This window comes from Macaca nemestrina, chromosome 15 (assembly GCF_043159975.1).
Source record: "Macaca nemestrina isolate mMacNem1 chromosome 15, mMacNem.hap1, whole genome shotgun sequence".
NCBI classification, from domain to species: domain Eukaryota; kingdom Metazoa; phylum Chordata; class Mammalia; order Primates; family Cercopithecidae; genus Macaca; species Macaca nemestrina.
The window spans coordinates 36,230,680-36,249,349 of NC_092139.1; the positions used below are offsets into that span (position 1 = coordinate 36,230,680).

General features: G+C 43.4%; 1 protein-coding gene across 1 annotated transcript in view; it reads left to right on the forward strand.

The window, feature by feature from the left end:
• Positions 1-18,670, forward strand: part of LOC105481620 (transmembrane channel like 2) — a 106,424-nt gene that overhangs the window by 22,868 nt on the left and 64,886 nt on the right. The window contains exons 3-4 of the mRNA XM_011741348.2: positions 1,903-2,055; positions 12,202-12,292. Of these exons, the coding sequence (XP_011739650.2) occupies positions 1,903-2,055; positions 12,202-12,292 (244 nt within the window). The remainder of the gene's footprint in view (positions 1-1,902; positions 2,056-12,201; positions 12,293-18,670) is intronic.

The window sequence follows — 18,670 nt, forward strand, 5'->3', positions numbered from 1 at the left end:
CCACAGCCTCAGTTGGGTGCTCCACCTTCCTCTCCACCTTTACAGAGAGGCTCTTAAACAAGGCCACTGATTTTTTTCTGTCGCCATGCCAACCATCCTGGCTTGGTTAGAGCCTTTGTCTACTGTCTGGCTGCTCCCAGACATGAACTAAAGAGGTAAAGGGTGCATAGTGCCCTTGGCCATTTAAAAATAACGTGAATGCCCAGTTGATGGGCCCTGGGTGTCCTGAACTTTAGAGGGAGCCTGTACCATCCCAATGGGCCACAGACTCATTCGTCATTTTCAGCTGAGGGCCATGCCAGGGCATTAGAGAGATGAAAATGTTCAGTTCCTGTTGCCTAGATACTGACAGTGTGGCACAGGAGATAAGACATAGGCACTGATAATCCTAAGACAAGGCAGAAAGCAATATGCATGCAAGACAGGACTTGACGGAGCGCTGAATTCCTGGGGTGCTGGGCCATCAGGGTTCCTCCATGGAGAAGGTGAACATCTCAGTGAGGCTTTGAAGAACAGGTGGAATGTGAATAGCAATGACTGAATGCCCAACCCCCCAAACTGTGGGAACACCCTATGCAGAGACTCAAAGGCAGCTATCATTGATTGGGTGTGCGTGAAGTACGGCAAAAAAAAAAAAAAAAAAAAAAAAAAAAAAAAAAATCTCTGTGTTCTAGGCTTTTCAACCTTTAAGGGCATCCTAAAACTTCTGCTTTGCTCCCCAGGAGTTAATCAGAAGCTAAAACACCCTGAGACTGCTGCAAACCTGTCTCTAAAACCTGCAGTAACCCAAGCCCACACCCTGATACTGCCATTTATGAAACACACTCAGGCCGCCCAGCCATAACCCTTCCTTAGTCCTTTTCTTTACCTACCCGATTGGGCGCTGTCTTGCTCGGCTGAGAGTCACTATTTTTATCACTAAAGGAGCCAGAATAGGCTGGAGGCCGTAAGGAGCACACACAGACACTTGGATTTTGGGACAATTGAGCACATAGTATTATCTGGGAGATGGGGAAGTCCCCAGCTGGAAATTCTCCACAGCCCTGCTGTCCAATATGACCGCCACTAGCCGCATGTGGTTGCCGAGCACTTGAAATGTGGCCCGTGTGCCTGAGGAACCGCATTTCTCATTTAATTGTAACTCAATGTTAATACCGCTGAGTTGACATAAGCGTTGGTGAATTTACTTAATTTGGGCAGATGTAGTTTTGAAACTGATTTGATTTGACTTTGAAGCCAAAACAGTTCTTCTACAAAAAGAAAAACTACTGTTGTCAATGCAGATACAAATATCAAAGGAAAATAATATTTTGCTACTTGATTCAGTTATTGGGAATCTTTTAAGTATGTCTAAAACAATTTGGGCAAATCTACTTTTTTCACCTATCAGCTTATGAAATATACAGATTAAATATATCTGATGAAAGTTTCACATCTGAATAGCCTTGCAGTGTTAGTACAAAATGAATACTGACCTTTGAAGACAGTATTTTTTAAATGACTGAAATATCTCTCATAATTTTCTATTGATTACAGGTTAAATTCCAGTTTTTAATATATTTGATAAAATAAACTATATTATTAAAATTGCTTTAATCCATTGCTTTTTACCACTTCAAGGTGCCTACTAGAAAAATTTACGTTACAGCAAGTGGCTTGTGTCCTATTTCTGTTGGGGCACACTGAGCTGTGCGTGGATGGGGACGGGGACGCAGCCCTCTGGGGCCCTGGGCTACAGGATAGAATTTTGGCCTCTGCTGCCAGGCCATGGGAGTCACCGATGGCTTCTGAGCAGGGGGCAGGGGTGCCATCTTGCCTGTGGGCGCCTCCTCACTCCACAGCACCTGAGGACACCACCTCCTTTCCATCTCTCCTCTGCTTCTGCCCTGGCTCTGCCTCCAGATCATCCTCCTTGGCCTCCAGCGCCTCTGGTGGGGAGTCCCTGTCTGAGGAGGAACTGGCCCGGATCTTGGAGCAGGTGGAAGAAAAAAAGAAGCTCATTGCCACCATGCGGAGCAAGCCCTGGCCCATGGCGAAGAAGCTGACAGAGCTCAGGTGAGCAGGCTGCGGGCCAACCAGGGCCGCCCGATTCCACAGCTCCTTCTGATGGGAATGAGAGCCCCTCCCTCCACATTCCCCCAAAGGGGCTTGATGTGAAGGGGGATGCTCCAGCAAGGAGCACAGCACTCAGGGAGCCCCATGACAGTCAAGGCAGCCCTGCTGTTCATCAGCACCACAGGCCCTGGAGGGGGAGCCACGGAAGACTTAGAGGACTCCCAACCTGTGCCCATGCCTTCCCCTGCCTGGCTGCCCCTTTTGTCCCATGCCGCCCTCATCTTGTGGCTTCTGTGCCTCCCTCACAGCCCAACACAGACATGCCTTCCTCCAGAAGCTTTCTAGACCCCCTCCTCCTCAAAAGCAGCTCTCTCTCATGTTCCTGGAGCACCCAGCATCTCTCCATGTGCACACACTCTCACTCGTGTGATTTGCACAGTGAGTAGGAGAGAGTCTGTCTGAGCCACTGTCACATCCCCATTGCCTGGCACAAAGTCAAGCTGGCCCTCATGCAGCATGAATATTACTCTGTGAATGGCAGCAGGCCTCCTGCCCATGCCACTCGACTCCTGTTTTCTACTCAGCCACTTCTTTGGTTTCCATGTAAAAGGCTGATGCACAGAGCATTTGATGATTCTGGGGTCTTTGCTGCAGTTTTGAAATAACAGTAGGCTGGGCGCAGTGGCTCACACCTGTAATCCCAGCACTTGGGAGGCCAAGGCGGGTGGATCACTTGAGGTCAGGAGTTTGAGACCAGCCTGGCCAACATGGTGAAACCCCATTACTACTAAAAAGACAAAAATTAGCTGTGCGTGGTGGCAGGCACCTGTAGTCCCAGCTACTCGGGAGGCTGAGGCAGGAGAATCGCTTGAACCCAGGAGACAGAGGTTGTAGTGAGCTGAGATCATGCCACTGAACTCCAACCTGGGCAACAGAGGGAGACTCTGTCTCAAAAAAAAAAAAAAAAAGAAAGGAAAAAAAAAAAGAAATAGCAGCAGCAGTCATATTACATACTTTTTGAGTTTCTGCTAAAAAGTTCCTATCCAACATGACCATTTTCCCCAAGGCCCCTCTGTTTTTTTGCCACAGTATTGGGGGTGACACTCCCCTCCGTTTCCTCTGTAGGAAGCTCATGCTCTCTGGCTCCTCTCATACCTGAGCTTCCTCATTCCTCAAGTCAAACTCCTCACCCTTTATTAAGCAGAGCAGTTTGACAGCCATGTTTTGGCACTATTTATCCCAAGAGGCACAGTAAAGATCTAGCTACACCAATACTGGGCAGACCCTGACAAGGAAAACAAAGCTTACCCCACGGCCCTGCAAATTATTACGTCATCTCCTATAGGGCTGCAAGAAAAAACACCTTCTGGTAATGCCTCCAGGCTTGTGCTTTAGGCCAGTGCTGCTGAGCACCAGAGCTTTCTGCAATGATGGAAATCAGTCTAAATCTGCACTCTGTAACACATAGCCTCTACCACGTGTGGTTACTGAGTGCTTAAAACAGATTAGTGTAACTGAAAAACTGATGTTTTTGTTTTAGCTTTTATTTAAACTTAAATCTATGTATAGCATAGTGACTATAATAACAATGTATTCGATACCTGAAAATTACTAAGAATAGATTATAAGTGTTCTCACCACATACAAGAAATAAGTATGGGAGGCAATGCATATGTTAATTAGCTTGATTTAGCAATTCATAATGTATACATATATCAAAATATCATGTATACCATAAATATACACAATATTTTTTTAAGAGACAGAGTCTTGCTCTGTCACCCACGCTGGAGTCCAGTCCACCATGTTAGCTCACTGTGGCCTTGAATTTCTGGGCTCAAGTGATCCTCCTGCCACAATCTCTCCAGTAGCTGGGACTATGGGCATATGCCATCATACCTGGCTAATTTTTAAATTTTCTGTGGAGACAGGGTCTCGCTATGTTGCCCAGGCTGATCTCGAACTCCTGAACTCAAGTGATCCTCCAACCTCAGCTTCCCCAAGTATTGTGATTACAGGCATGGGCCACCACACCTGGCCCATTTGTCAATTACATAATAAAATAACAAATTAATTTAAAAAATTTAAATAGTCCCATGTGGTGGGTAGCAACAATGTGGAAGCTAGGCTCAGCTCTAGGCTATCTTCCTTCTCAGCCTCCTCCTTTTTTTTTTTGAGACGGAGTCTTGCTCTGTTGCCCAGGCTGGAGTGCAGTGGCGCAATCTCAGCTCACTGCAACCTCTGCCTCCCAGGTTCAAGCGATTCTCCTGCCTCAGCCTCGCAAGTAGCTGGGACTACAGGCGCCTGCCACCACGCCCAGCTAATTTTTTGTATTTTTAATAGAGGCAGGGTTTCACCATATTACCCAGGATGGTCTCAATCTCCTGACCTTGTGATCCGCCCGCCTCGGCCTCCCAGAATGCTGGGATTACAGGCATGAGCCACTGCGCCTGGCCCTCAGCCTCCGCTTTTTGAATCCTTTCTCCCTGCTCCCTCCAAGCTGGGCTCCTTCTCCTGCTAGCAGGGTAGAAGAGCCACCTGTCACTCTAACAGAATCTCACTCCCACTCAAGTGTCACCAGAACACATCTTTTATTAACAGTGGAAAAAGTGTAGCCTTGATGCTTAGGGAAATGAGATCTCCAGCTGGCTGTAAGTCTCAGAGACTGTGACAATTCCTGAGGGCTCCCTCAGCTGCCAGAGGAGAAATCTGACATCTCCTCCCTGCCTCTGAGGGGCAGAGTTCCTGGGGCTGGCGGGATGGGCAGAAGCTGAGGCCTGAGAAGCCGAGGAGGCCTAGGCCTCTCTCACTGGAGCGGGTCTCCCAGCAAAGAGTGGTCTCCTCCCCCTGGGCCTCCCTCCCGTCTCTTCCTAGCTTCTTCCCTTCCCCAAGGCTCCTTATCCTGGACTCAGGTTTAAGGCTCTTCAGCTTCTGGGTCTCCACCCAAGCTAGTGCCTCTGCCTAGAAGATCCGTGCCTTCTGCCACCTTCCTTGCTAATTCTTGCACGCCTTGTAAGACTCGGGCCAAGTGCCCTCTCTGCAGGGAAGTCCCCATTGCTCCTCCCCACAAGCAGCTGATTGATTTACTGCCCCCCTCATCCCAAGGCACTGTCCCCTCTCTTGACTGGATGCTCTTGTTTTCAGAGCTGTGTCTCCTTCATCATTTACCATTAACTCCTTTTTATATATAGCCAGTCTTTGCTGGGCATGCCCTTTGTGCCAGGCACTGTTCTGAGTGTTTTATGTATAACAATTCATTTAATCTTCACAATCACCCTACGATGTAGGTACTATTATTATTGTTACCATTTTACTGATGAGAAGACTGAGGCACAGAGCAATTGAGTAATTTGCCCAAGACCACACAGCAAGTTAAGTGGCCCAACCAGGATTTGGACTCAGGAATTCTGACTCCAGAGTTTGCACTGTTTGTTTTTCTGTTTGTTTGTTTGTTTGTTTGTTTTTGTTTTTGTTTTTGTTTTTTTAGAGACAGGTCTTGCTATGTTGCCAGGACTGGTCTCGAACTCCTAGGCTCAAGTGATACTCCCACCTTGGCCTCCCAAAGTGCTGGGATTACAGAGCCTGCTCTCTTAATTTGCAGTCGTCTCTCCAGAATTACCATTTGACAATGCACCCCCTTTGCTACCAGTATGATTTCTTCTTCTGAAAATAAAGTCTCCAGCTGCAGACAGCATCCCCATACTATCTCCTCTCTTTTAGAAATAGTAGTGTGGGGGCCCCAGTCTCTGGCCCAGTCAGGCACTGGCTGACCTGAGCATGGTTACTGTAGACTATCTAAAAAGGCTTGCCAGTGCTGGTGTGGTGGCTCACACCTGTAATCCCAGCCCTTTGGGAGGCTGACGTGGTCAGATCACTTGAGGTCAAGAGTTCAAGACCAGCCTGGCCAACATAGTGGTACCTCATCTCTACTAAAAATACAAAAGTTAGCCAGGTGTGGTGGTGCATGCCTGTACTCCCAGCTGCTTGGGTGACTGAAGCAGGAGAATTTCTTGAACCAGGAAGTGGAGGTTGCAGTGAGCTGAGATCATGCCACTGCACTCCAGCCTGGGTGACAAAGTGAGACACTGTCTCCAAAAAAATATAAAAACAAAAGGCTGGCTAGACATAAAAAGCAATAGCAGTGAGTGGGGCAAACCTGAATTCACACCTCTGCCACATCTGGAGACTTTGGTTGGCTACTCAATCCCTCTCAGGCTCACTTCCTTCCTTTAACCTCTCTGAGCCTAATAATTCTCACTTGTAAAATGGGAATAATAACATCTACCTCACAGGTGTTCAAACAATTTCAAAATATTTTTATTAAGTGCCTAGCACATAATATGCAATTAACAAATAGTGATTACTGTTATTATTAAAGCTTGAACATCTTTTATGCCAGACACTATGCTGAGCCCTGAGAGATGAGGTTGGGGAACAAAGATGAATCAGAGAAGCATGTGGACATCATCAATAATGATACACAGTAGGATGTGAAGTTGGCATAACAGCTTCTAGTGCCCATGAATCGGGGATATTTGCTTTAATCATAGAATTAATTAGGTCTGTCTCTCAACTTTGTCCGAAGCCTAATGTCTAAGAAAACTACCCAAACTGCTTGCTTTCTTCAGAGTGATTAGAGGACTTCTGCTTCTAGGTAGATGGAGTAGAGACGCTTTTCCCTATTCTTCCCACTAAGTACGACGAAAACCCTGAATGTTACATTTAAAGCAAATATAAGAAGATTTGAAAAGGTAGAAAGAAGAAGGCAAACTGGCTAAGAACCTCAGGACCAAAGGGATGACCAGGGCACGGAGTTCCTTGGATTTTCTTTTTCACCTTTAAATCCCAGACTGCTATTGGAAAAGATGGCAACCCAAAAACCCCAATGGATGCAGCCAAAAAAATGCCCCAAGAAAAACCTGCTATTTCTAGCCAAAGGGCCAAGAAAGAAACAGACTGGCAAGACAGAAAACTTTTGGACAATAACTGTTCTCCAGCCAAATACCACAGACAAAACAATGGCCCCCATTCCCAACCCTGGCAGCAAAGGCAAGTGGGGAAGCCTGGATACCCACCTTTGCCAGGCCAAAGCAAGGTGCCCCAATACCCCTAACCAGGGTGTGTCAGAGGAGGCTGAGTGGGAAGCAGGGACCTTCATCCCCAGCAGGTAGTAATGGTGCCTCCCTTTCCCCATGGTTTCGGTGAGGACCATGTGGGGAGTCTAGACTCTCACCACCGCCTGGAAGTAACCAGGCTTGAGTGGAGGCCTGGTGAGAAGCCTGAACCCCATCCCTGCTTAGCAGTGACAAGGAACTTCTCCTCAGCCTGAGGTGTCAAAGGAGGCCAAATGAAGACTCTGGACTTTCACTCCCACCTGGAAGTAACCAGGTAACATCACCTTCAATTACCATAGCGATGTCAGAGGAGGCCGGGTAAAACCTAAGATTTAGATCATATCTAGAGTCTTATAATATCCAAAATTCCAGGTTTCAATTAAAAATCACTCGCCATACCAAGAATCAGGAAGACCTCAAACTAAATGACAAAAGATGATCAACAGGTGTTAATACCAAGATGACAGAGATGTTAGAATTGTCTGACAAAGGTTTTATTTTATTTATTTTTATTTTTTATTTTTGTAGAGACAGGGTCTCACTGTATTGCTCAGGCTGGTCTTGAACTCTTGGGCTCAAGCAATCCTCCCACCTCAGCCTCCCAAGACACTGGAATCACAGACGTGAGCCACCACACCTTGCCCGACAAAGGTCTTAAAGCAACCATCATAAAAATGCTTCAACGAGCAATTGTGAACACATGAAACAAATGAACAAAACAAAGTCTCAGAAAAAAAAAATAGAAATTATAAAGAGGAACAACTGGAAATTTTAGAAGTAAAAAAATACAATAACTGAAATGTTTAAAACTCACTGAGTGGGCTCAACAACAGAATGAAGAGAAGAGAGTAAAAACTCAGTGAACTTGGAGATAGAACAAGAGAAATTACTCAGTCTAAACAATAAAGAGAAAATAGCCTGGAAAAAAAATGCACAGAACTTCAAGGATGTGTGGGACTATAATAAAAGACCTAACGTTAGTATCGTTGGAATTCCAGAAAAAGAGGGAAAAAAAGAGTGAGACTGAAAAAGTATTCAAGGAAATTATGGCTAAAGTGTCTCAGATTTGGCAAAACTTACAGATTGAAGAAGCAAAACAAATCCCAAACAGGATAAACCCAAAGCAAAGAAATTCATTCCAAGACACATCATAGTCAAACTTCTAAAAACTTGTAGGCAGTCAGACAGAAACAAAATATTACCTACAGGGAAAAAAACACGATTATAATGACAATAAATTTCTTATCAGAAACCATGGAGGACAGAACAAAGTGACATAACAATTTTCAAGTGCTAAATGAAAAGAATTCTCAGCCCAGAATTCTATATTTACAGTGAAAGTATCTTTTAAGAATAAAGGAGAAATCAAGACATTCTCAGATGAAGGAAAACTAAGAGAATTTGTCACCAGACTTACCTTATAAGAATGGCAACAAGAAGTTCTCTGAACAGAAAGAATATGATTTTTTTTTTTTTACAAAAAAGGGGGAATTTTGGAACATCAGGAAGGAAGAAAGAACATGGTAGAAAAAAATATTGGAAAATGTCCCCTTGAGTTTTTAAAAATATATTTGACAGTTGAAGCAAAAATTATAACACCACATAAAGTAGTTCTCAATAAATGTAGAAGAAATGTTTAAGACAATTACATTATCAATGAGGAGGGTAAAAGGATATAAGGAGAAGCAAGGTTTCTACACTTCACTCTAACTAGTAAAATATCAGCGCCAGTAGACTTTGAAAGCTAAGTAGACTATATATAATATAATAAATAAGTATAACACCTAGAGCAACTACTAAAAAGCTATACAACAAACATACCCAAAGACTGGCTATATATAAAAAGGAATTAATAGTAAATGATGAAGGAGACACAGCTCTGAAAACAAAAGCATCCAGTCAAGAGGGGGGACCATGCTTTGGGATGAGGGGGGCAGTAAATCAATCAGCCTGCTTGTGGGGAGGGGCAATGGGGACTTCCCTGCAGAGAGGGACATCTCCTGCCAAGAGGGGGAACAGGGAGAAGATCCCATTTAGGAGGACATACAGCCCAGCTCTTAACCCTGGGGTTAGGAGCTGGACAGGCAGCCTCACTAGCATTGAGACACTGAAACATCCCAATAAAGCCAGCCTCAAGGTTAGAATGCAACTTCACATGTATCAACTGTCCACACTTGTACCTTGGAGGCAGCAGGAACAGTGGGGTAGGTATTTTGTAGGAGCAGTGGTGACTGTAGCGATTGCAGCCAGACACACAGCTCCACAAGACCTTCTTCCATCTGCCCTAAGATGGATTTCATTCTTCCCCCACATGATTGGATTTATCTAGTGGTGACTGATAAACTAGCTCTCTGAGGTGTGGGACAGGAGGAGGAGCCCTGGTCATAGTATTTGCTGATTTCCATGGTCTAAATACTCCCACCATGGCCAACTCAAAGCTACTAACAGTTTAACAACTGGTTGCCCAAGTTCCTGAAGATTTAACAATCTGTTCTCAAAGGCTGTCCTCACCAGGTCCAGCAACCACTTCAGAATATTTAATAGACAAATTGATTCATTTGTTTCTCATCCAACTTTACCAGGATGTTCATTCACTCACTCATTCAACATCCATGCATTCCACAAAGACCTGTCTAATGATGCCTTACTTACAATGGTTCAACTTATAATTTTTCAACTTCACAGTGGGTTTATTGGATATACCCCATCATAAGTTGAGGAGCATATGGGCTTATGATGGTTCAACTTATAATTTTTTTACTTAACAATGGCCTTTTTGGGGTATTACGTACATTTTCTTTCTTTCTTTTTCTTTTTTTTTTTTTTTGAGACAGAGTCTCGCTCTGTTGCCCAGGCTGTCGCCCAGGCTGGAGTGCAGTGGCACAGTCTCGGCTCACTATAAGCTCTGTCTCTCGGGTTCACATCATTCTCCTGCCTCAGCCTCCCGAGTAGCTGGGACTACAGGCGCCCGCCACCACGCCCAACTAATTTTTTTTCTCTTTTTGTATTTTTAGTAGAAACAGGGTTTCACCATGTTAGCCAGGATGGTCTCATCTCCTGACCTCGTGATCCACCCGCCTCGGCCTCCCAAAGTGCTGGGATTACAGGCATGAGCCACTGCACCCGGCTGTACATTTTCAGTTTATGATGTTTTCAACTCGCAATAAGTTTATTGGAACATAACCCCTTGTACATCAAGGGACATCTGTAATAATTTTATATTGCTATTGCAACAAATTACCACAGGTTAAGAGTTTAAAATACCACTCGTTAATTAGCGCACAGTTCTGTAGGTCAGAAGTCCAGCACGGCATGGCTGGATTCTCTGTTCAGGGTCTCATCACACCAAAATCACGGTATCAGTAGGACTGCAGTTCTCATCCAGGACTAAGGTTCTCTTTTGAGCTCACCGACTGTTGGCAGAATTCATTTCCTTCTCATGCTTTTTATGTAGCCCCTCCAAAGGGGCCCCAGATACAGAGAGTCAATAATTTTCCTGCTTCACATTTGATAAAATCTAATATCCCTTCATGATAAAAGCCTCCAACAAACTAGGCATTGAAGGAACATACCTCAAAATAATAAAAGTTATCTATGAGAAACCCATAGTGAAATTCATAATGAATGGGCAAAAACTGGAATAATTTCCCTTAAGAACTGGAACAAGACAAGAATGCCCATTCTCACTTCTCCTATTCAACATAGTACTGGAAGTCTTAATCAGAGCAATCAGACAAAAGGAAAAAATGAAAGGCAAGAAAGAAGGAAATAAAAGAAAAGAAGTCAAATTATCTGTCTTTGCTGATTATATGATTCTCTACCTAGAAAACCCTAAAGACTCTGCCAAAAGGCTCCTGGAATTGATAAACGACTTCAGCAAAGTTTCAAGATACAAAATCAATGTACAAAAATCAAGAGCATTGGGGAGGCCCAGGCAGGTGGATCACAAGGTCAGGAGATCGCGACTATCCTGGCTAACATGGTGAAACCCCATCTCTACTAAAAATACAAAAATTAGCTGGGCATGGTGGCAGGCATCTATAGTCCCAGCTACTTGGGAGGCTGAGGCAGGAGAATGGCGTGAACCCGGGAGGTGGAGCTTGCAGTGAGCCAAGATCGCATCACTGCACTCCAGCCTGGGCGACAGAGCAAAAAAAAGAAAAAAAAAAAAAAAGAGAGGACAAGGAATATGAACAAACACTTCTCAAAAGAAGACATACAAGCCTCCAACAAACATATGAGAAAATTTTCATCACTAATCATCAGAAAAATGCAAATCAAAACCACAATGACACACCATCTTCCGCCAGTCAGAATAGCTATTATTAAAAAGTCAAAACATAACAGATGCTGGTGAGGGTGTGGGGGGAAAAAAAACACTTACGCATTGTTGGTGGGAATGTAAATTACTTCAGCCACCGTGGAAAGCAATTTGGAGATTTCTTAAGAGACTTCTCTTCTGTTTTTAAGGGCTCATGTTATTTTATTACACTGGGGCCATGCAGATGACCCAGAATAATCTCCTTATTTTAAAATCAATAATCTTGGCTGGGCATGGTGGTTCACACCTGTAATCCCAGCATTTTGGGAGCCAGAGGCAGGTGACTGCTTGAGCTCAGGAGTTCAAGAGCAGCCTGAGCAACACAGCGAGACCCTATCTCTAAAAATAAATAAACAAATAAAATAAAATCAGTAATCTTAATTACATCTTCAAAGTCCTTTTTGCCATGTAATATATTATATTCATGGGTGGAACACCAGCAAACGAAGGTCACAGGGGCCATAGTTCTGCCTCTATCATGCCTGTTATGTACCAAGCGCTCTTCTCAGCATTTGGGAAACTTCAGTGGATAAAACAGACAGAATGTCCTGCCTTAATGGAATTTATATTTTAACCAGAGGTATACAAAGACATAAGCCTTCGCACATATGTTTGAGCCTTCATAGTTCAGATTTCCTTTGGTTAGGTGCTAACTGAATTCCTGTGTTTTTGTTTGTTAGTTAGTTTGTTTGTTTTCTTTTTTCTAAGCAGGGAGGCCCAGGAATTTGTGGAGAAGTATGAAGGTGCCTTGGGAAAGGGGAAAGGCAAGCGACTGTATGCCTACCAGATGCTGATGGCCAAGGTGTGTGGGGTGGAGGCAGTAAATCTGTGGGGAGGGCTTGCTCAGCTTTGGAATCTGGGGACCAACTCAGGCACCTGCCCAGCTTCGCCATTTGTGTCCAGCTGCCCCCAGAATCCTAGGTGTGAAGGCCACCTGACCATTCTGATCCATCTAGGAATGGAAACCAATCGTATCCTGCCAATTTCTCCATACTTACTGTGAGGGCTTCAATACATTTGAGACTTGTTTTCTCTCCAGTGAATACACTTAGAGAACGAATGATGTTAAAACCACTGGGATTTTATTTTCCAAACCCCAAATTGGGAGAGGTCGAGTTGGTAGAGACCCAGAAGGGCTGTGGCATGATCAGGGTCACATGGATGATAAACAGCGATGTCCCCAGAGGGATGGGGGGCAACTCTGTTTTGTTGAGTTGTATCATAATCTGGGCATCTGATTTAAGTTAGGACAATGTTTCGTGTTGGATATTTAATGTGAGACTTACTGAAGTATCTTTCCTTTACCTACTGATTTGAAAAACTACCATTCTCATTCACTTAATTCTTGTACAGAGCCTGTTTCAGGGCTTTTATTCTGAACAATCATTTGATGTCATTACCTCAACTCTTAATTTTGATGCCTGGTAGTTCTAGGTTCCCCTTTTTACGTTTGATTTTTTGTTGGTTTGTTTTTAGAAACAGAGTCTCACTCTGCCACTAAGGCTGGAGTGCAGCATCACCACTCCAGCCTTAGTGGCAGCCTTGAACTCCTTGGCTCAAGAGCTCACTGCAGCTTTGAACTCCTGGACTCAAGAGATCCTCCAGCCTCAGCCTCAGCCTCCTGAGTAGCTAGGACTACAGGAGCACCCCACCACACCCTGATAAAACTTTGGGTTTTTTTTTTTAATGTCTTGGCTGTCTTGCCTATTTTTCTACATGCATTTAAAAAAATCCCTTTGCCAAGTTCCACCATAGTGTATTGAGATTTTGGTTGGAATTTCTTTTAATCCTGTATTTAATTTGGGACTTCCTTATCTATACAATGTTGAGTCTTCACATCTAGAATACCATACATTTCTCAAGGCTATATTATATCCTTAAGCAAAGTTTGTCATTTTCTCCCTATAGATCTTTACCATGTTTTATTTCTGCACATTTAATAGCCTAGTTGCTTTTGCAAATGAGATCATTTTTCAATTATTTAATAACTAGTTATTGGTAGTATGTAAGAAAGCTACAATTTGTGTGCTAATTTTATATCTGGTTCTCTTATGGTACTCTCTTATTAATTCTAATCTTTTTCATCTGATTATGTTCATAAAGATGTTTTTGTTGGGTTCTCCTAAATGTGGCATCTCATTCCTATCCTAAAATGTGGGCTAGCAATCCTAAAACAGTAACAATTGATCACGGTGATCATAGTTCTCTTTGTCTTTGCATCACTTCAATGAGAATGACTCTAATGATTTTCACACTAAGCTGGTGGGAGTTGTTGGCTTGAAATAGATTTTCTTTGTCACCATAAAAAATTATTGTCTAGTTATTGTTTAGTAAGACTTCCACTTCATTGGAAATAGATAATTAGGTTTTATTAAACACTTTTTCCTTTATGTTATTAATTTTTTTATTTCTGGGATAACCTCAGTCATGGTACATTACTTCTAACTCCACGTTTGATTTTCCAATATTTTATTTATGATTTTTACATATATTTTCATAAGATTGATCTGAATTTGTGTGTGTGTGTACACAAGTGTATGCATGTGCAGTATCTTGGCAGAATTTAACATTAGGACTGCACTTGCTTTACAATTGTAAATGAATAGCATTACCTCCTCTTTATGCTGTAAATCAGTTTTGGGAGCATGATAATACACTTTTTGTTAATTTTAAAGATGATACCCTTACAATAGTAGAGATCAAGAGCCATTTTTATAGAATACCTTGAAATTTTTTTTCAAGTATTCAGTGTATTGATGTACTCAAGTTTTAACTTTTTCTTAGGACCATTTCAATAATTCATATTCTTCCTGAAACTTGATCATTTCATTCAAATTTTCATATGTGTTAACAGAAAGTCACATATAGTAGCCCCATAATTTTTGTAATTACTTTTTGTATCTGTTGGGTTTGAATCTTTTTCCTTTTTTTTTTTTCCCTCTGTTGCCCAGACTAGAGTGCAGTGGCATGATCTCGGCTCAACCTCTGCCTCCCAGGTTCAAGCGATTCTCCTGTCTCAGCCTCCCAAGTAGCTGGGATTATGGGCATGCACCACCATATCCAGCTAATTTTTGTATTTTTAGTAGATATAGTGTTTCACCATGTCGGACAGGCTGGTCTCGAACTCCTGACCTCAGGTGATCCTCCTGCCTTGGCCTCCCAAAGTGCTGGGATTACAGGTGTGAGCCACTGTGCACAGCCTGAATCTTTCTTATTCCTAATATTATTTTTTCTCCTTTTCCAGTTATACTTGCCAGACAACTCTCTATGGGTGATTTTATTAATTTTGTCTAGAGACTATTTACCACTTACCAACTGCACACTCACATCTTATTTTTTCCAATGAAGAATGTGCTCTTCAAGTATATTTTTTTCTAGATTTTTACTGTGACAAACAATGCTTCAATAAACACCTTTATACATTTATCTTGGATCTGTGCGTTTTTTTAAATCACAACAAGACAATCCCTCAAATAGTCCTGCTAGTTCAAAAGTGTGCATATTTTAACTTTTACTTCACATTTTTCAAACTATTTCCCCCAATTTGTAGCAAATCATACTCACAGGAACAAAGTGGGAGAATGGCTTATCTTCACTAGTTACGAATGTTACATCTTTTTAACTTTGTGCTAATCTAATGGGTAAAAAATAGGTTATTATTCTTTCGTTAATTTGTATTCACTGCTTTTTTTTATTGCAGTAAGAACACTTGAGATTTACCTTTTTAACTAATTAAGTACACAATACTGTGTTGTTAAGTATAAACATTGTGTCGTACAGCAGATCTCTAGACAAATACATCTTTGATAAATGATTCTGTTCAACCACATTTCTGTTCACACAGTTCTAGCTTCCCCCTTAGGAAAAGGATTGCCTCTCCCCACCCCCATCCTCCATATTTACTTTTCCACATTATTTTTAGCTCTTTGCTGCTTTCTCTTTGCAATCTCAGATATTTATCAGGTTCATTCTCAATATCATTGAATCCGTTTTCCTCTGTGTCAATTATAGTCTTTATTTTGTCTAATGTTTTCTTCATTCGATTACTAAGCTCTTAGCTTCCTTGTAATCCTTCCATATCTCATCTGTATTCCTTTCAAATTGGTATCCTTTACTTTAGAAGCCATATTTCTTGCATCCTGTTAGGATGGCTGAACTGCTCTCTAGAATTTATGTCTCTATCTTGGAGGAAATGTTTTCCACAGATATCAAAGACTGGCGTTCCTTTTTCCCTGTTCTGCAATAATATTTCCCAGGCCTCACTGGTTGTTTTCATTTTCATCACCCAGATCCTGATTTCATTGACAGAACATGTAGCTTGCTTATGTCTTGCTCCACCATGACTTGAAATTTTTTTCCTATATATAGCTGGAGGGCAAGACAGCATGACAACTAACAACCCATCCTAGGACCAGCAGCAACCACTTCACACAGCCCTGAGAAAGGGGCTTGGAATCTTCTGCCATGCCCCAGCCCAGTTTTCTGACTTTTACAACCAATGTAGGATAAGAGAATTTGTGCCAGAGCATCTCCCAGGCCTCTGTCTGCCTCTGCTCCAGTTCCGGGGTCTCACTTTTCAGTCCGAGATACCCACAGCCTTGAGGGGCTGTCAGGTGGTTGCCAAGGAACCGACCGGCAGGCTGTGCCTCCAGGGGCCTCACTTGGCGATGTTCATTACCCCTGCTGGTCCTCAGCCTTGCAAGCCTATATTTTATACTGATTTTATCAGCACCCTGACAGGGGATCCATCTTTCGGGGGAGGACTCGCATTAATAAAGCTTATGAGACTGCTACATGAAACCAGATGCTGGATTATTGACTTACAAGAAGAAATAAATGATGCAAGATAGAAAATTTGAAGTCCACAGCAGCCATGCCTTTTATTTTCGATAGCTGAGTTATACAAGAAGCTAAACCATCATGCCAATTCCTATCTGTGAATTTGCAATGAAAGTCACTGCCATAGAAACCAAAATACTCAGGGCAAATGCTCTCTTTATAGGCAGACCTACATAGGAAGCCAAATAGCCAAAGAGTATTTTTGGGTTTGGGAGGTTTTCTTGTTTTTTTCTTGAGAGGGAGTCTCGCTCTGTCGCCCAGGCTGGAGTACAGTGGCGCGATCCCGGCGCATGGCAACCTCCGCCTCCTGGGTCAAGTGATTCCCCTGCCTCAGCCTCCTGAGTAGCTGGAATTACAGGTGCCTGCCACCACGCCCAGCTAAGTATTGTATTTTTAGTAGAGACAGGGTTTGACCATGTTGGACAGGCTGGTGTTGAACTCCTGCCCTCAGGTGATCCACCAGCCTTGGCCTCCCAAAGTGCTGAGATTACAGGCATGAGCCACTGCCCCCAGCCTGTATTTATTTTTAGTAGAGACAGGGTTTCACTATGTTAGCCAGGCTGGTTTCAAACTCATGACCTCAAGTGATCCACCTGCCTTGGCCTCCCAAAAAGCTGGGATTACAGGCATGAGCCACCACACCCAGCCCAGAGTATTTTTGAACACAGACTCAGAGCTGGGGAGGGTGGATGAAGTAATGAGACTGGGCTGCCCAGTGTCTGTGTTCTGCCAATCACCATATCCCCCATATCTTTGCCACTGCTATCAACCAGTCTGCTCGTAGGCTTCTCTTCTCTTTTGCATCTGGGACCATTTCCCACTTCTGAGAGCTGGTTCCCTCCTTTATACAATCATTCAATCAGGAGATGGTCAAAACCATATCTGGAAAACCAGGTCTGGAAGGCTGTCTGATGGTTCACAAAATTTTTGATGGATGCGGTGGCTCATGGCTGAAATCCTAACACTTTGGGAGGCTGAAGGCAGAAGGATCACCTGAGCCCAGGAGTTTGAGACCAGCCCGGGCCACATGGTAAGACCTTGTCTCTACAAAAAATAAAAAAATTAGCTGCATGTGGTAGCTACTCAGGAGGCTGAGGCAAGAAGATCACTTGACCCCAGGAAGTCAAAGCTGCAGTGAGCCATGTTTGTGCCACTGCACTCACGGCCTGGGCAACAGAGTGAGACCACGTCTGAAAAGAGAAACATTTCCCTTTCATCTTCTGATGACTTTATTTTTTGTCCCTTCTTTTCACAGGTGCGGACTTTAGTGACTTTACAGGGGAAAATCTCATGTCCTCCATGAACAAGTTCTGAGGAGACCTTTTAATAATAGGAACTGGGCCAGGCACAGTGACTCACGCCTGTAATCCCGACACTTTGGGAGGTCGAGGCGGGCAGATTACTTGAGATCAGGAGTTCAAGACCAGCCTGGCCAACATGGTGAAACCCCATCTCTACTAAAAATACAAAAACTAGCCAGGCATGGTGGCACACACCTGTAATCCCAGCTACTCAGGAGGCTGAGGCAGGAGAATAGCTTGAACCCGAGAGGTGGAGGTTGCAGTGAACTGAGATTGTGCCACTGCACTCCAGCCTGGGCAACAGAGTGAGACTCAGTCTCAAAATAACAATAATAATGATGATGATGATGATAATAATAATAATAATGGGAAGTGATCTTAGGATCTGCTCTCTACTACCTCTTATGCTTTCTACGAGTATTTCTACCTCAGCTTTCTAAGAGTATTTGTTTTATTCCAAATGGATTTGTTTCCAGAGTGTGGGGTTGGTGGAGAGCAGCCCCTTGGAGAGTTGACAAAACAACACCCAGCCATAGAAAGACAGCTGATCAGGTTTCTGTTTGGTACACAGTCTGGGTGTCGAGCTGGGAACAGACCACAGGAGGGGGCAACATGCCTTTCTGACTCTTTTCAGAAAAGCGAGGCTGTTGTTTCCCCAGGAGAAGAATGTTCAGTCATGGGTTGAGATCTCCTTATCAGTTGCACCACCCTTGCAATTTTGCGACAGTTCCTATCAGAGAGAGGCACTTGGCTGTCTGCCAGACATGCGTCTGAGAGTTGTCCGGAGTTCCTTTCTCCTTTGAATTTTTGTTTTAAGTTGAAGGAAGTCATATCAGAGGTTGCTAACTCAATTGGACCCTCCAAACCAGAAATCGTACAGAGAATTTCTCACTTTATCTATAAACTGTCCAAACCAGAAATTTTAGCAGCACAGTAAAGGGTGGCCCTCGCTTGCCTCTCACTCCACGCCTGACGTTGGAGAAGTAAAGGTTTGAACCCTTGCCTCTGGCAGCCTGGGCTCAAGGACAGCAGGAGCTGGG